The following is a 17,364-nucleotide window of genomic DNA, read 5'->3' as shown; positions in this document are numbered from 1 at the left end:
AAAAAATTAAATAAATAAATACAAAAATAAAAATGATAATAGTAATAATAACAATAAATTATTATGATTATTATTAATATTATTATTAATAATAAACAATAAATAGGAAAATACCAGAATGCCATGGATGTAGTAGCTAAAGTGAATCATTTTAGTACTTTTTATGAGTCTTTTTTAGCATTTTCTGTTGACTGAGGCAGTGTTAGAAAAATATGTGAGAGATATTGATGAATAAAAGGGAAAGAGTGACAAGTGCAACAGAAAAAATCTGAGTGGGTTGATAGTAATGACTTTTTATAAGAGGACCATAATCCTGCTTTATTCTGCTTTCCCTTTAGATTTACGCAATGACATAATCCAAGCCTGTCAGTCAAACAGAGAGTTTCCCACTGTGTGTATTAAAGAGTACCATGTTAGAATCAAAGTCCCAGTCCAGATTTTTTTCCATCTGTTTGGATGCTGTGTGTGTGTGTTTGTGTGTGTGTTAGAGAGAGAGAGAGAGAGAGATATAACCAGTATTTTAAGCCAAATAGAAACATTTTCCTGGGAGGTAAAGTCTTCTCTTTTATGATGTACTCTGGAGCCGGAAATTAACTTTAATCCCACAGTATTTAAAAAAATAATAATAATCAGATGCAGCAAACCCCCTCATCCGTTAGATTCAACAGTGGAGTCCAAAGTTGCAGCTGTAATCTGGAACATAAATGTGAATGGGACACATCAAGGAGGTTTGGATGATTTGCATGACTGCGTGATTAAGAGCAGAAACATTAAGGTGCTCTGGTGTGTGTGTGTGTGTGTGTGTGTGTGTGTGTGTGTGTGTGTGTGTGTGTGTGGTCTTCACTTTAAAATTCTGGCTGTTCAACAGAATGCATCTGCTGCTGTTCATTTCACTCTGCCTAAGTGAGTAAAAGTCTTCTTCTCAAGCATGTGCATGTGTGTGTGTATTTGTAAATGTTTGTATGTCTCCATCATGTGTAATGCCATTGTTTGTCTCATAATACTTTTATGTCCATGTTAAAACAAGGTAAGGACACTGGTTTGAACAACAGTGGGGAAACATCTTAACTACAACATGATTAAATATCCAAAATTATTAAACAGATGTAATAATTCTCTAAAATTAATGGAAAATTGATGATTGCAACCCTCACAAAATTTACACCCAAGTAAACCGACACATGTGAAATGTTAGACAGATATCTGAAAGTCTATTTGGAGACTTCATGCAAGCTTTATTTTTTTATTGGAAAACAGGTTATGTTTTATTAATACATTATGCAACATATGCAGTAATATATAGATTATATTGTATAAGCAGTAATTCTATTTAGCTACACTCATAGAAAACTGTATAGACCTTAAACACGGCATACAAAAATACTAATATATACTAATTTAACACTTTATTGGAGCTTTCAGCAAATGTCCTTGAATGAGAACTGAATTTGTGTTCAATAACCTTCATAATTTCTCTCTTACAGTAAGATAAACAATCGATCCAAGTGGTCAGAGAAGAGAAATAGGAAACATTGAGGAGATTTGTATTTTTATGAGCTTCTGTACAGTGAGATTAAATGTGGTTTTGCCTCTGGTTCTAATCCTCAGATTAAACCATGTGACGTCCGGAATCATCTAACAGTATAGAGAAACTGACACACATAAATATACAAACACAACACCTGTTGATATGTAGCTGAAATGCTGTTTGGGTCTGTTGTGATTTGAGTCTCCTGCAGCATCTGAGATACACAGCCATTTTGAACTAAAAGCAATGAAGTGAAACACGGATAGTGATAAACGGGACTGTTCCCTAAAGAGGAAATACAAACCACAGTGACATATGCAGTCTTATTAATACCCTTGAATTCCAGTAGACTTGGCATTTACATGTTTATATTTGGCAGACACTTATCAAATCAACTTATAAGAGAATAATGCTAGCAGAAGGGAGAACACAATACAGGTCAACATAGGCCAGTATAAATCGGAAAGACTTTACAATAAGGTTCCATTCATTAACATCAGTTAATGCATTAGGTATCAAGATTACAATAGAATTAACAATATATTTGTTACAGCATTTATTAATCTTTGTTAATGTTAGTTAATAAAAAGTAATTGTTCATTGTTAGTTCATGTTTCACAAAAAATGTATTAGTGTATGTTGAAACGAACGTGAATTAAGGTTAAGAAATGCTTAGTAAGAATTGTTCATTGTTAGTTCATGTTAACTAATGTTGTTAACTTATGTTAACAAATGGAAACTTATTGTAAAGTGGTACCTCTAAACACTGACGTGCACAGAACAGGGGCAGCGGGGGCACAAGCCCCTGTCCCTTTCGTTCACAAATCTAAAGTGCCCTTTTGGTCATCCAGAAAAAGGGGAGAAATTTTAATAATTAAATTAAAATAGTTAAATAAAAAAAAATATATTTTTTGTCATAATCTCACAATAACAGTAATAATGTGTTATTATGAGATGTCTTTGTAAATCTTTGTAATTGTCTTGTAAAGAAAATTAAGTGGAGGTGCCTTTAGGAGCGCTGGGGAGGATTCCAATCACAAGTGATTCTCCTTATGCCCAACACTCCCTCTGAAGTGCAGAGCCCTTGAAGTGGGTACTCTGAAGGAAATATGGCATTAATGTATGAAGGTACCCTTTGCTAACAGTCTTGTGGAAGAGCCCTCTGAGAAAAGATACATTTTCTCACTTTCGTTTTGAATGAACTTTCAAGTGGCATCCTCTTTTGCAGGAGTGCCCTTCAAGGAAGCAAAAAATGCAGTTTTGAATTCTCGCTGAAGCATTAAAGTGGTGTTACCTCAGACGAGTAACGGGTTAGATAAAAAGATCCCTCCATGTAATGTGTTGTAAGTTCTTCAAAAGAATAATAATCGATTGCTACTGCATTTCTGACATCCCGTACCATTAGTGAAGACAGATTTATTAATTATAATGGGAGTGCTTTCAGTGATATAAATTCAAGTAGTCTTTTATAGAATATTGACATAAACTGAAGGAGCTGTCAGGTTCAGGCAAAGCCAGTTTGGTTTTGTTGAAACTAATAAGCCATTAGACTAATCACTTTCTGAAAAATACAATTAGACAGTCTGCGTAGGGCACCAACTCCCTAAGGGGGCACCAGAAACTCCACCGGCTGCCCTTACTCGCATTTTATACGTTATTCAAGGACCCTGTAGCATTCGTGGAACACAATCGATCACCTTACGCTCGCACCTTCTCGTGCTTTCGCACCGTACACCACGTTACCAGGGTAATGCCATGGTACTGAATGATTGATCATGTTCATATTTCATGATACTGTCAGTATTCCAAGGTACTTAAAAAAATACCATGGTTGTACTATGACACATGTAATAAACATGGGGTTGTCACAGACCATGTCTGAAAATAAATAAACAAGTGTATTACTATGGTGCTTTTTGTGAGAAATATAACAGAATAGGCTATTATTTGTGATAAAGAAAACATTTTATACATTATGTACAGTATATACAAGAAAATTATTAAATACTCAAAGAAAGTATTTATAATTACTACTCATTCAAAAATAAATCAGTGCACTTTTTTATCCTTCCGCACGTGTCCCTGCTAAGGTCTGTGCACGTCACTGCATCTAAATCTTATAAATCATTGTGCATTTACTATCAAGGGTGTTCATTTTGTATTACTGAAAAATTGCAGCCCTAACTAGTGTACTTATGTGATTAAAATTGGATTTATTTATTTTCCAATTTCCTTTATCTACTTCCTTCTCAGGTCTCTGTTCCTCTGTGCTGAGTGCAGCAGTAACACCTCCATGTAGTGCTGTATACAGGGGCTTTGCTGAATGTCTGGTTACTCTGGGTGACAGTGTGAGCTTCAATACTGATAACCCACAGGACATCAACTCCATTTGCAAGTGAGACAGACAGAGAGACTCACTCACTCACTCTACATATATATATATACCTCCACCAATTCCATCTATATTATTTTTTAACACATTTAATATTGCAATTTTCACACCTGCAGGTCATGGGATGCCTTCCAGGTGTGTGTCAGTAGTGTGCTGTCAGGTTGCCGTGGTGATGCAGCAGAAATCTGGGAATCTTTGAGGGCAGAGTCCCGAAAAACAACATTTGCTGGAAATCTCTATGACATGTGTGCAGGACGTACTGAAGCAGTCACTGCAGCTACCACTCTTCAGAGTCTTCCCAGCACTGACCAAACCAACCAGGAAACCCTCAAAGGACTTGCTCATTCTATCAGCCACTCAGTTAGCACAGAGCTGCTCCTGACATGCATCTCTCTTCTCCTGCTTCTTCGGATGCAGCCCATCCCTTTTATATAGCAGGACTGATGCCATTGGCCAATGACAGCTTTACAGGCAAATATCATAGACTCTATCATGTAATGCTATTTAAAACCAAAAACATAGGCCCTGTTCTTATAATATATTTTGACTATAAAATTCAGTAATGTTTCGATGCTAATTGAAAAAAAATAAATAAATAACAAAACTAATTGTATGGGTATAATTACTAAGGGGTTTCTCATCTTGCACTCCTTTATTTACATTTTTTCCTCATTTAAAAAGTTGTGCTCCTTAAGAAATTAATTGTAATTTTTGAAAAATATGTATAAAATCATGAGCGCTTACATAGGATAAGACTCCGGTCATATCAGTACACTGTAAAAAATTTAACGTAAAATCAACAGTAACTTACTGGCAACAAATATCCAGCAAGCTTCAGTATTTTATTCCACGGTAAAATTACTGTAAATCTGACTACAGTAGTTCACAGCATACTGTATAATAACTTACAGTATATTTATACTGTAAAATTAATTACAGTTCTTGTTTTTGCACTGTATTTTAAAACACTGTAAAGTTACTATGCAGTATAATTGATTACGGTAGTTTTTATATTCACATATTATAGTTTTTATATTCACATATATACATATTATGACTAAATACAATCTGTTACACGCTTAAAAAAGAATGAAATATAAAGACTTGTATGCACAAATATTTCACAGTTATATTACTAATTATAAGATGTCACATCAATTATGACAACACTCAGAAGTCCATTTAAAAACTTTTATTAAAATTTAATTCATTAAACTGTAAAAACATTCTCCAGTCCAGACTTGAAGGGCCAATGCAGATCCCAGATTTTTGCTGCCTATAGAGAACAAAACAAAAATTTAGTTGCACTACAGCTTGGCAGACATCAATGTGATAAACAGCTTTCATTTAATTTACAGTATATGGAACCACAATACATTGAACCAGGAGATAAGCCAAAACTTAATACCTTTAAATGAGAATGAAACTATGTGAGTGTGAGTACATTTTTGGGTGTACTATCCCTTTAAACTAAATTCTAAGATCCTGATCTCCTCGATCCATGTTAAAAGCTAAAACCGCTCTAATTTGATGTATTTGAATGTGTTCTTCAATAGCTGAAAATTACTTACCTCTGTATTAACCGTAAAAGCGATACTCATCAGCGCTGCAATGTCGAACAACTACATACACGCTGAAAGAGATGAAAATTAGACACTAAAGAGAGTAGGCCTACCAATTAAAACTAATTTGAGATGCGCTAGGGTCCTGACAGAGACCCGATTTCGAGGGAGAACCTGATTTGTCACAAATAAGAAATGAGAAGCACCCAAGGTGACAAAAGCGGAGATTATAATGACCATTGTCGTGAATATCAAACGAATATCAAATATACAACTAAATTAACCTCAGTCCGTTGGCAGTGGCTGTTTCCAGACATTAATAAACTAATATACGGTAGTGTACTTGAAGTGAATGAAAACGAGTGAGCAAAATCGAACCCTGTGAACGTCTGGTCTGAAGGATGCCGAGACGCGGAATTCATTCGGCGCGACTTTCACCGACTGTGTAATTCACTTTAAGTGTACATCGGTTGTACTCACGTTATAAATGTATAATATGATTGAAAACACTGTGGTTGTCCCTTCAAGTCGTGGATAACATAGGTCGATTTCGAACATAGCCTTGTAGGGGTAACGTAACGTTAACGGGCGTATATGAGGCCTTGATTGTGACAGGCCACACGCACGCATCACGGTGTAAGTTAACGTTACACACAAATGTTCAGAAAAAATAACATTTCGATTTACTTTGTTCTAAACTTGAAATTATTAACTAACATTAACAGCAAACCTTGTGATAACTAGTATTTGGCTAACTGGCAAGAATGTTTACGTTACAAAGCTAACGTTATCTTTATATCAAAATCACCACCGATTATTTAATGGTAAAACGAATATCTTCACATTTGGGGTGAAACGTTTAGAAATACACATCTTTAAAATATTGAATACAAATAGAATTTTACATCTCACCTGGCTGACGGTTTAGATGATTGGTTGCCAGGTATACCCATTGCGATTTCGCTCTTTGTGTAATTAAGTGTGCAATTAGAAAGCAAAATACTAATAATAAAAAAAATCATGGGAATTGATTTTATCTATTTTGCATAACCTATGTTATTGATCATTTAATGGGAATCACATCTCCCACCCAAAAAAGTGTAGGCTAAACCTATTAGATTAGTTGGGTCTGTGACAAAATCTGGCAACCATAAAGACACGCAATTAAAAAACACCCACATAAATGTTTAACTTTTTTTTTAACTATATACTAAATGCCTTCATATATGGGTTCCCTTATGAAACAATGTATTGTAAAATTCCTAAGCTGAAATTACCTCAATAAACCAAAAAAACGTCCTCTGTCGGGGCTTGTCTGAAATAATACTGTCATCAATTTAACAGTAATATAAGGATTACTGTTATTATTGTCCAACTCTGTTTTTTTTTCAAAGAATAGCATAAATTGACAGCAACTTTCCTGTAAATAGTTTCTACAGTAGACAAAGCTGGAAATACAGCAATAATACTGTAAAAGCTATGAAATTGACAGCAACATACTGTAAACTGTTTCTACAGTAAACTTTCACTGAAAATACAGCAATATTACTGTGAAAACAACAGAAATCATTTACAGTGTAACTTTGTAAAAACGGTTTTATTCTCCATGCAGAGGGCCTGTTAAAGGAGTTGTTCACCCAAAAATGAAAATTCTCTAATAATTTACTCACCCTTAAGCCACCCCAGATGTGTATGAATTTTTTTCATCTGCAGAACACAAATGAATTTTTTTGATCCATACAATGCAATTGATTGGGTGCCAAAAATGTTAAGCTCCACAATCCACATAAAGTCAGTAAAAAGAAATGCAATTGAGTGGTTAAATCCATGTGTTCAAACACGATATGATAAGTGTGGGTGAGAAACAGATCAATATTTAAGTATTTTGTAAATCATAAATTCTCCACTTGAAGCTCCAAAAATCACATAGTCAGCATAAAAGTATTACATAAGACTCCAATGCTTAAATCAATGTCTTCAGAAGCGGACTTCAGTCAATCTCCAATGTAAACTTTCACTTTCTTCTTGAGTTTTTGGGCAGGGAGAAGCATTTCTACTAGAAAAGGACATAAATATTGATCTCACCCACAACTTTCATATCACTTCTGAATATACATATTAAAATACTGGAGTCTTATGGATTACTTTTATGCTTCCTTTATGTGCTTTTGCAGCATAAACATTTTGGCACTCATTCATTTGCATTGTGAGGACCTACAGTGCTGAGATATATATATATATATATATTAAAAAAAAAAAACAATCTAAATTTGTGTTCTACAGAAGAAAAAAAGTAATACACATCTGGGATGGCATGAGGGTGAGTAAATGATGAGAACATTTTAATTTTTGGGTGAACTATTCCTTTAAGATCACAGGACAAGCCGTACACTGCTTACTTAATCTCAGTTACCGCCCTGTTGTTGGACACTTCCACTCATGGATTAAATTAATCATGGCTGACTGTGAAAACAAGTGAAATGCAACAATGGCATTGGTTACTGTAAACTATTACGTTTGAATGACGCAGCATTCATGCCCCTAGGTGTCAGTGTAAGTCCAAGACACCATACACACAAAAATGACTGGGTGAATCTTTAAATGGCTTGTTGCAACCGACCGCTCTACTCAAATCTAATGATTGCATACACATCATTACATAATTTAGGTTTCTGTCAAAAGATCATCAATTAGGTAAAATATGTAATTTAAGAGATGCTTTTATACTTGTGTGTGTGTGTGTGTGTGTGTGTGTGTGTGTGTGTGTGTGAGAGATTGTGTATAACCGAGAAGCCTAGTTTGTATTTGATGTATAACACAATATGTATGTAAAATACATGTATGATATCTACAATAAGATTCAAAGCAAAAATAAATAAATAAATAATTCTACGTAATTTAAATTATTAATATAATTCAGCTATTTCAGGGTACACCGCTGACAGTTTAGGTCAACTCCTAAACAAAGAATACATCCTTTAAATTTCAGATAGACATACAATTTAAACAGTCAAGTATTAGGGGGCCTCCAGGAACAGGATAGCACTTAAAATGATAATATTTTAAATTTCCACCCTGTAAAAACTATAGAGATTCAGTCTAGTTCCTCGATCAAAACATTCTTTTTGTTTTTTTTGCTGCCTTTGGGAAGACATCTCCTGCTTCTGGTTCCATGGCAGCTCTCTGACAAGTGAAGACTCTGATGCTTGACTGATTCTCTCTTAGTGGAGACACTTATAAGCAACTGAGATTGCAACCCTCTATGGGGATCAGGGGCATGTTCCCCCATAAGAAAATGAAAATGTTGTACATGTTGTACATGTTTAAGTTCAATGCATCAAACTGGTGCACTTTCAGAGCAAAATTAAGAGGCTAGATCTATGAAGAACTTTGTGATCTTGTAAACAAATTTGTGCTCTAGTTGTAATTTAATCATAAACACATTGCTTGTATAGATATGAATGGCATAAAAGTCACACCCTCAAAGCATTAACATGACAGAGTTTATCGCAGTTTACAAATGGTCAAAACACAAAATCAACTAGAGCATACTTTTGAGCCAGGGCTCGACATTAAGCACTGTCATGTGCTTGTCCTCCGGACAAGTACATTGGTCATTCATTTGTCAAGTAACTTGTCCAGAGAGAAAAAGAACATTTAAGTTTCATGCTCAAGTAACATGTCAAAGTTTATGTTGTATATTTTTCTAAAATTAGGACATAATAGTGTACCTATGCAATCAACTTAATTCTCTGCGACAGAAATGTAAACTGCTCTGGTAGGGGAGGAGGATATTGTCAAATGATTAATATTTATATAGTGTTTCGTGTAGTAGTCAAATAAAGGAAATCCTCCATCGCCATCATTTACAGCAGGGGGATCATAGTTCTATGGAATGAGATCTACTTTTTCATCATGTTATTGCAGCAAGATCTACCATGAACAATAAAGGCTATACATTATCACAGTAGTAGTAGGTAGTACATTTGACGATTCTCAATACCAGCTTTAAAACCACAACAAATAAAAACACCAACTAATATGTTAATTATGGAAGAATGGCTTAAGTAATTATTCAAGACTAGAAAACAGTCAGTAATATTGTTTTTTAACAGCAGTAGGCTATAAAATATTCAAGTAAACATTCAGAATGAAATACAACATAAAAGTATTACTGGTCATCACTGTATGATTATTATACATTAATACTTTTTAAAGCTACTAAATTTACCCAGTCAAGAGCAGTGAGTGTTTTCTTGTTATGGTTGTTTGATTATTATAATGACACACAAGACAGCAGAAGGTCTGTTAGTTTTCATTTATACTTACAAGTGCAACATTTTAATACAAACTTGACTGACTGGGAGTGAGAGATACTTTGCCAAAGCAACGGCGCAAAATGTAACATACGAGATCTTTTGTTAATCTGGTAGGCTTACCAGTCCAAATGAAGGACTTCACTATGCTATCAAATTGCTTGAAATAAGAGAGGGGGACATCTACAGGGAGAGATTGTAACAGGTAGTTGAATTTTGGATTACAATTCATTTTAATAACATTAACCTTCCCAATCATAGATAAATGTAATAAAGCCCACATCACTTGCAAAACCTTTTATTAAAGGGTCAAAATGAAATTTGCTGGGAATAAAATGCCCAAATTCTTAATTCCCTGTTTGGGCCACTGGAAGGCGCCTGGATGAAAAGCCGTTAGTAGGCAGTATGCTGTCAGAGCAAAAGCTTTGGATTTAGACCAATTAACTCTGTGTCCTGAGAACTTGGAAAAGGAATTAATAATTCTGTGGAGGCAAGGAGTAGATCTAGTGGGGTCAGAGATGAATAATAACTTATCAACTGTATAAAGCAAAAGCTTATGCGCCATACCTCCCGCCACCACCCCTGGGAAATGATCCTCCTTTCTTATCATGACTGCTAATGGTTCCAGGGCAAGACAGAACAACAACGGGGAAAGAGGGCAACCTTGACGGGTGCCCCTATTAATCCATTTGTTTATACTGCTGCTACAGGGTGTCTATAAAGTAACTTAATCCATTCAATAAAAGTATTTCCGAAACTGTACATTTCCAAAATTTTAAAAAGATAATCCCATTCTAGCATATCAAATGGCTTTTCAGCATCAAGTGAGACGTCATCGACCAGATTCTGATCATTCGCCACTGATCACATGATATTGATGAAACGCCTAATGTTATCAGAAGAGCTACGGTCCCGAATAAACCCCACCTGATCTGCATGTAAGAGATGTCACATAGCTTTACTTAATCGGTTAGCCAAAATTTGTTACAATAATTTTTCGTCTAGCTGGATCAGGGAAATTGGACGGTAATTCTTACATTCACTCCTTTTTAAGAATCAGACTGATCCGGGCTTGTGTCATGGTTGGCCGAAAATTTCCTTTCCACAAAAGTGGAGCCATTTCTGTAGCTAAAGATCTATAAAAATTCAACGGCTGTAGATAATCTATAAAACAATCTCCAACCAATAGGCGGAATAAACACAACGAACGTGTAGATTCATCCACATATCTTTCTCGAAGGTGTGTTTCTCCAGACCTGGCTGGGAACATCAGTGCAAAAGTGACCTTCCACTGATGTAAAGGTTTCTTGCATTCCTTGAATCGATCACATTTAGGAACAAGAAAATGCTGTGGTTTTTCCAAGAAAGCCTTCCTTTACTCCTTGCCTCACATGAGATCTTTATCTTTATCTTTATCATATGAGCTCCGAAATTTGGCCAGAATTGATCGTGGCCTGTCTCCCTCAGTGGATTGCCGAGCCGGAACCCTGTGAGCTTGCTCGATTTCCAGCTTATGGCCTGTTATGTCGAGCAGATTCGGAAAGAGCACATCCAGGAATTTCACCATATCCCGACCTTTTTCGTCCTCAGGAATTCAACAATTCAGACGTTATTCTGCCGGTTACAGTTCTCAAGGTTCTCCAACATTTCCCAGACACGCTCCAAATCCACCTTGGTCGCTAGCGGATAAGCAGCTAATTCCCACTCCATTATATCCAGATAATCGATCCGTTTCCCGACATCCCCCACTCTTGTAACCAACTCAGTGAATTTAGTCTCTGTGGCAGTGATCGATCGATGTATTACAGAAAGATCCTTCAAGTCAGCAATGTCCTTTGTCAGCATTGCCCTCCCAAACCGGAGTCTCACACGACATGTTCAACAATTCTCGCTGAATTTCCTTCACCTCTCTGACAAAATCAGCTCCCTGGCTTACAGCCTGCTGCTGAAGGGCATCAGCTTGAGCACGTAAGTGTCTTTTAATATCTCCAGAGCCAGTGGATTTTGAATTCTTTGACATATTGTCTTCCTAGAACAGTTAAGGATCAGGGTGTGTCGAATCCTACGGTTTATGACATAAAAAGCATTAAAACTAGCAAAGTGCACAGAGCTCGCCGTTCACACGTCTGAACCTCAGATGCCGTCACGTGACTCCCCACAGATCATTTTTTGATGTACAGTGTATATACTACAGTGAAATGTTTTAGTGTTTTCACTATACAAAACACTAAAGTGTATAATGCATCATGGTTTGTATAGTGAAATGCTATTCAAAGTGTCCGTATAAGTCAAACATACAATGTCTTGTGAGTAAAATAAATAATGGAGGTAATACATAGATAGAGGTGAGCATTTATGTTATAATGGTGTAGGCATTAACATCAATAGTTAATGAAGGTACATCTGACAAGGTGATAGCCTCTATTTCATCATTAGAGATCAGTTCAGTGACGAGTGCACATGGACCAGTGATTGAAACTGAACTGCTGTGATGATTTTACGTGATCACGCCTTGGAGACTGCCGAGGTCAAGATTTATAGTGAAAAATGTGTTACATTTTGGTCGGTTTCTAACCTGGAACCAATCGGATTGCTTCAGTAGACATGGATTAAATCACTGGAGTTGTATGGATTACCTTTATGTCCTTTTTGTAGCTTGGAACTATTGGACCTCAATGACTTGCATTACATGGAAATATTAACATTATTTCTACGTCAAAATAAATTGGTTTGTGTTTCTCAGAAGAAAGAAAGTCAAATGAGTTTGGATGAGTAAATGAGATAATTATCATTTATGGGTGAACTATTACTTTAAATGCAAAACTTATCGATGAATCATGATTTGGCATGGGAAAACAATCCCACATGGCAACATGAAGTCCAGGAGGTGGAGCCGCTGGAGGATCAGGGATGGAGCCACAGCAACAGGAGGTCCAGCATTTTTCTCAATATAATGATCATGTAATCAGAGTAATATGGGTCTAAAATTTTTGAAATTCAAATAAGATTATGCTAGATTCCAAAAATGAATTAAATAATATGGAGAATGGTCCGTAAAGTGGTTAACATTAAATAAATTAGCTGCTTTGCTTGGTACTTTTCTGTGACTCAATTAGCATAGCATTGTTAGCATTGGTTGTAACATTCAAACAATATCATCATATCAATATTCCATTTGGCTCAACTGCCATGTTTACCATTTCAAATTTAATTGCAAGAGAGATTATACTTGAACCTGTAAACCCAGCCAAATAAATGACCTTTGTATAAAAACGTTTTGCTTTATTAAAAAAAAAAAGAAATTGTAAAATGCTTTACCACAAATATTACAGAACTAATCATTTATCAATTAAAACTCATGCAAAGGGTTCCTATTCATGATAGCATGCTCAGAGGTGATTCTGAACTGCTGAAGAACTGACAGAGCCTCCAACGCATCAAATTGATCACTCTCCTCCTTTACAGGTTATCTCTGACAAATGCAATTAATGCAGATTTCAACACTTTTCTACTCATCATTTTATGAATATTCTGCCTTCACAGTCTTTATTAGTCAAGTCCTCATGGCATAACTTCTTTAAAAAGGTAATAGTACACACAGTATGTCAGCATTTCCCTTCCTAGTAGTGCTGCTGTATTGCAAAGAAACAGACATGAAAATAGACACGTATTGTGCAACAGGAATTTCTGTTTGAATAACCTATGCCAGTGAACTTTTTAAACCAGAAACTCTCCAGGGACCTGCTGGCTGCTTATATACAAATATATAATCCATTTTGAGGTGATTATATTAACCTGATGAGCTGTAATTATGGCTTCTGTAAAGAAAAAAATAAACATAAGGGAAAACATCTTAGAAATCATCTGAAAAATGTACTATTGGTGTTTATAAACCTGTGTATAGGACTATATACATTTAATCATTGTCTTTATGGATAGCAGTGAAATAGTTGGTGAGATCAAAATTATTATGCAGACTGCAAAACAGAGACCTTTTAAAAGCTTCTCTGCATGAGCTACATCACAACAATCATCTCAATTATCATTACAGTGGAAGATATTTGCTACATTATAGAGCGACTGATAACTATTCTGGGTATGAATGAAAACAAAAGAAAAAATAGAAATGAAACAAAAGAAAAAATAGGAGGTGCAATTGCAACCAATACAAGGTAGCATCAATCTTGAATTGTACATACTGACAATAACTTTTATACAACTTCTATATTTCTGTCACATGCTTTAATTGCTGGAAACTTTTAACAAAGAATTTATGTCGGCTCTGTGCAAGTACACTAGGGAAAAAGGCCTTTCTATTTTCTAAATGTAAAATCATGAAAAATTCCCTGTGCTTCACACTTTGTCGTACAAAATAAAATGAATAGCTTATTAAGTATAAGCTCAAATGCTGACATAAATGCAATACAATCAAATGACAGTAAAAATAATAATCATCACTACTTTCCTTCCACGTAGCCCTTCTTTGTTGTATATACCATATGTTGTATATATAGCCATAACATTAAAATCACTTGCCTAATATTGTATAGGTCCCCCTATACAATATTAGGCAAAAAACATCCAGTTCTGTGGATTGAAACACCTGGTTGATGAGAGAGGTCAACGGAGAATGGCCAGACAAGTTCAAACTGACAAAGTGTACAATAACTCAGATAAACTCTCTGTACAATTGTGGTGAGAAGAATATCATCTCGGAGTGCTATTCTGAGATGTGGGTTGGTGCTGTTTTGGCGGCACGAGGGGGACATACACAATATTAGGCAGGTGGTTTTAATGTTGTGGCTGATCGGTGTATATGAGTTAGTACATTTCAGTGCTGAATGATATATCTAGAATCTGCAAAATAATGTTCCTCCTCTGGGCGTGTGAATATTTAAAGCAGTAGGGAGCCATCACACTTCCAGGACTGTAGCACAATCTGACAACACAACCAAGTGAATTCTGTACCAGAAAAGTAGTTCAACCGAGTCATTCACAGGCTGTTTTGAGCTGCATACTGCAGTGTCTTGTATATTTTCTGCATTATTGATATATTTATTGATACGGATTGTGAAGAAAGAACAGAAAATGACAGAGAACATAAAGAACATAATGTGAGTCAGACTCAGACCCGCACTGCCCGAATGAGCAACCTGATTCATTGTGTTGGAGCAGGTGGTCTAATTGGTAAGCCGTGGCTCCAGCATACTGGGGTGTTTTGATTTGATAACTACAGTGTGACAAAACAGTGAAGCTGAGAATCTTGAAAATAGTACAGCCAGATAATACAGATATCTGCTAAATAAAAATCACAATAGTAATCCTTGGTGATACACAATATTTAATGGAAATTACTGCCTTTGGAAGTAAGCAAGAAAGCAAAAGACATTACTTGTGTGAGGCCTCCCATCTTATTGAACATATTCCTCTCCACATTTACAGTGCCAATTTGTATCCTTTACAGAATGCAGAATTGCTGAGCTGCTAAAAGAAAATCTACCATTATACACTGCAACTTGTCTTGTGCTTTGTTGGTAAACCTCAATAAATAAATAAATAGTTCATAAAACAGAGATGTCACCTTGCACCTCAACTGGGTATTTTCATATATTTTGTTTCCCTCTGCGTTAACGCTGTGCATGCCTGACCCTTATGATATCTTCCAGAAAAAATGGTTGGTCGGTCTCTGTGAAAAGGTTAACAACAACAACATAGATCACATGGATGAATCTAGAAGTGAAAGAGTTTAACTTTCACATTCGTCCAAATGGCTATCTTCATAAATAACGGAGACTTAGCCTGGAGAGACAGTTTTGTGCATTATAACTGTCCAATTAAGCCATTTTAAATAAAGGGAAATGGAGGAAAAATTAGACACATGTACGAAATGCCAATTTTAGAAATCACAAAAGTACTCTTGAGTCTTCTGAGCTTGGGAAAGTCTTACAGACATACCAATCAAGTTATGATGAAAGCTTTTAATCAATATAAGCTTCTGGAATGTTCATATTGAACAGCAGAAGCGTTCAAGCTGAAAGAGTTGGAAATCGATTGAGTTGGAGGCCTCTCTACTGGATCTGCATGGTTTCTAAGAATCTCTTGCATGCAGACCACACCCATGGGTCTTCTTTACATAGGTGTCTAGGAAATTCCTCCATCGCTAAGCTGCTAACCTCAGGGGACATGCATAGGGTCGAAAAGCGTGCATTTAGAGTTAGAATTTGAGATACTACTGATAAGCATTAAGAACCTACAATCTACTCCCATAAAAACTCAGCAAGAGTGTCCATATTGCACTTGGAAGGCAACTGAGTAAGTTCTAACAAACAAATTAGCATTTTTACTTATCTCTCATGCCTGCTTTGAGGGTCTGTGGGCCCTGCTCCAATCTAAGCACTGCAGCCTTCACAGTGCATTTCCTCTTTCCACAGTAAGTGCCCTCAGTGTCACTGGCAGGCTCAGGCAGCATGGATCTGGACCCTGGCCCTTGGTAAAGAAGAGCTGATGGAAAAACTTAGGGCAGAAGGCAGTGTGGAAGGAGTTCTAGAGGTAAAAAACTGGAGAGTTTCTCTGCTAAGTTGCTCACTCGGTGGGGTAAGTGGGGTAATGTGTTGGGGGCTGGGAACAGGCATGGGTCGCAGGAAGAGTTGAGTGTCGTTCAGGAGGAAGGCGTTTAGAGAAGAGGTCAGTGTCTGCTCCCAACTGACTATCACCATATATGTCACCTGGGTGAAAATGAGAGAAGGTGTTTAAGGGAAGTTCGAAATTAGTGGTTGACCATTATGGCTTGTTCAATGGCCGATACAAGGACTGGGTAAAAATATATTTTCCAATGCATCACGATCTTTGTTTGAATGATTTTGATATCGGTTCTTAAATCCCAACATTGATCTTTAACTCTATGTGCCAACCTTCTATAATGCAAGTAAATCACTTGCATTAGTGACTAAAAATGTCTATAATTAGTCACTGACTGGTAAACTTTCAGATTTCACTCACCAGTAATTGAGTAGTATAGTGGCAAAGAAGTTAATAGCGTCAAAATCCTTTCATTGAGGTTTGAGAGTAAAAGTTTGGTTCGACTTGTTCTGTGTCCAAAGATGGGATTCAAGCAACCCATTTGTCAATGAATAAGGTCTCTTTTAATACCCTTTGTTCTTTACAGTCAGTTGTTGATTAAAAAAAAACTATTTTTTTTTTCAATAGACTGTATACTAAGCATAAACAAAAAAAAAAAACAAATTGTGTAGCCAAGTCTTTAAGGTATGTGGCGATGCAGAAATTGACTTTAAAAAATGAAATTACTCTGAGAAATCTTCACTGCAGTAAAAAGTGTGACAACTAGCCCTGATAGCAAGTGAGATGTACACACATGCTGAAATGAAACAAAGAGGGGAAACTTTATATTGAAATGTTATGGAGATTTATGTTTATTCTGAAAATATACATTGCATTATCCATTGACTAGGCTGTTAGATTTCGAAAATGACACTGGAGAGTTTTCGCTTTCTGATATCGACCAAGTGGGCATGGTTTTGACTATATAATATCAGCTGGTTTATAAGT

At 36.1% G+C, this 17,364-nt stretch overlaps 2 protein-coding genes across 3 annotated transcripts in view; one reads left to right on the top strand and one right to left on the bottom strand.

Annotated features, from left to right (window-relative positions):
* The first annotated feature begins 845 nt into the window (after positions 1–845).
* LOC127623343 (neuritin-like protein) lies at positions 846–4,573 on the top strand. The gene is made up of 3 exons (XM_052097805.1): positions 846–903; positions 3,782–3,923; positions 4,037–4,573. The coding sequence occupies exons 1-3, from the start codon at positions 870–872 to the stop codon at positions 4,353–4,355; spliced, it is 495 nt and encodes a 164-aa protein (XP_051953765.1). The 5' UTR covers positions 846–869; the 3' UTR covers positions 4,356–4,573.
* Positions 4,574–13,078: 8,505 nt separating this feature from the next.
* The window catches only part of dok4 (docking protein 4), an 83,391-nt gene continuing 79,105 nt past the window's right edge, over positions 13,079–17,364 (bottom strand). Inside the window, exons 9-10 of one of the 2 annotated variants that reach the window (XR_007968047.1) lie at positions 15,380–16,523; positions 13,079–15,279 (exon numbers count right to left, since the gene is read on the bottom strand). Coding sequence is in view for 1 of the 2 variants with exons in the window: in XM_052097643.1 (XP_051953603.1) it covers positions 16,381–16,523 (143 nt within the window). In the remaining variant the exon portion in view is untranslated. Of the gene's footprint in view, positions 16,524–17,364 lie in introns of both variants that reach the window. The other variant, XM_052097643.1, reaches the window with a different exon arrangement.

This window comes from Xyrauchen texanus, chromosome 1, assembly GCF_025860055.1.
Source record: "Xyrauchen texanus isolate HMW12.3.18 chromosome 1, RBS_HiC_50CHRs, whole genome shotgun sequence".
Lineage (NCBI taxonomy): Eukaryota > Metazoa > Chordata > Actinopteri > Cypriniformes > Catostomidae > Xyrauchen > Xyrauchen texanus.
The sequence above is the reverse complement of the archived record's forward strand: the minus strand, read 5'-3'. Positions and strand labels throughout refer to the sequence as shown.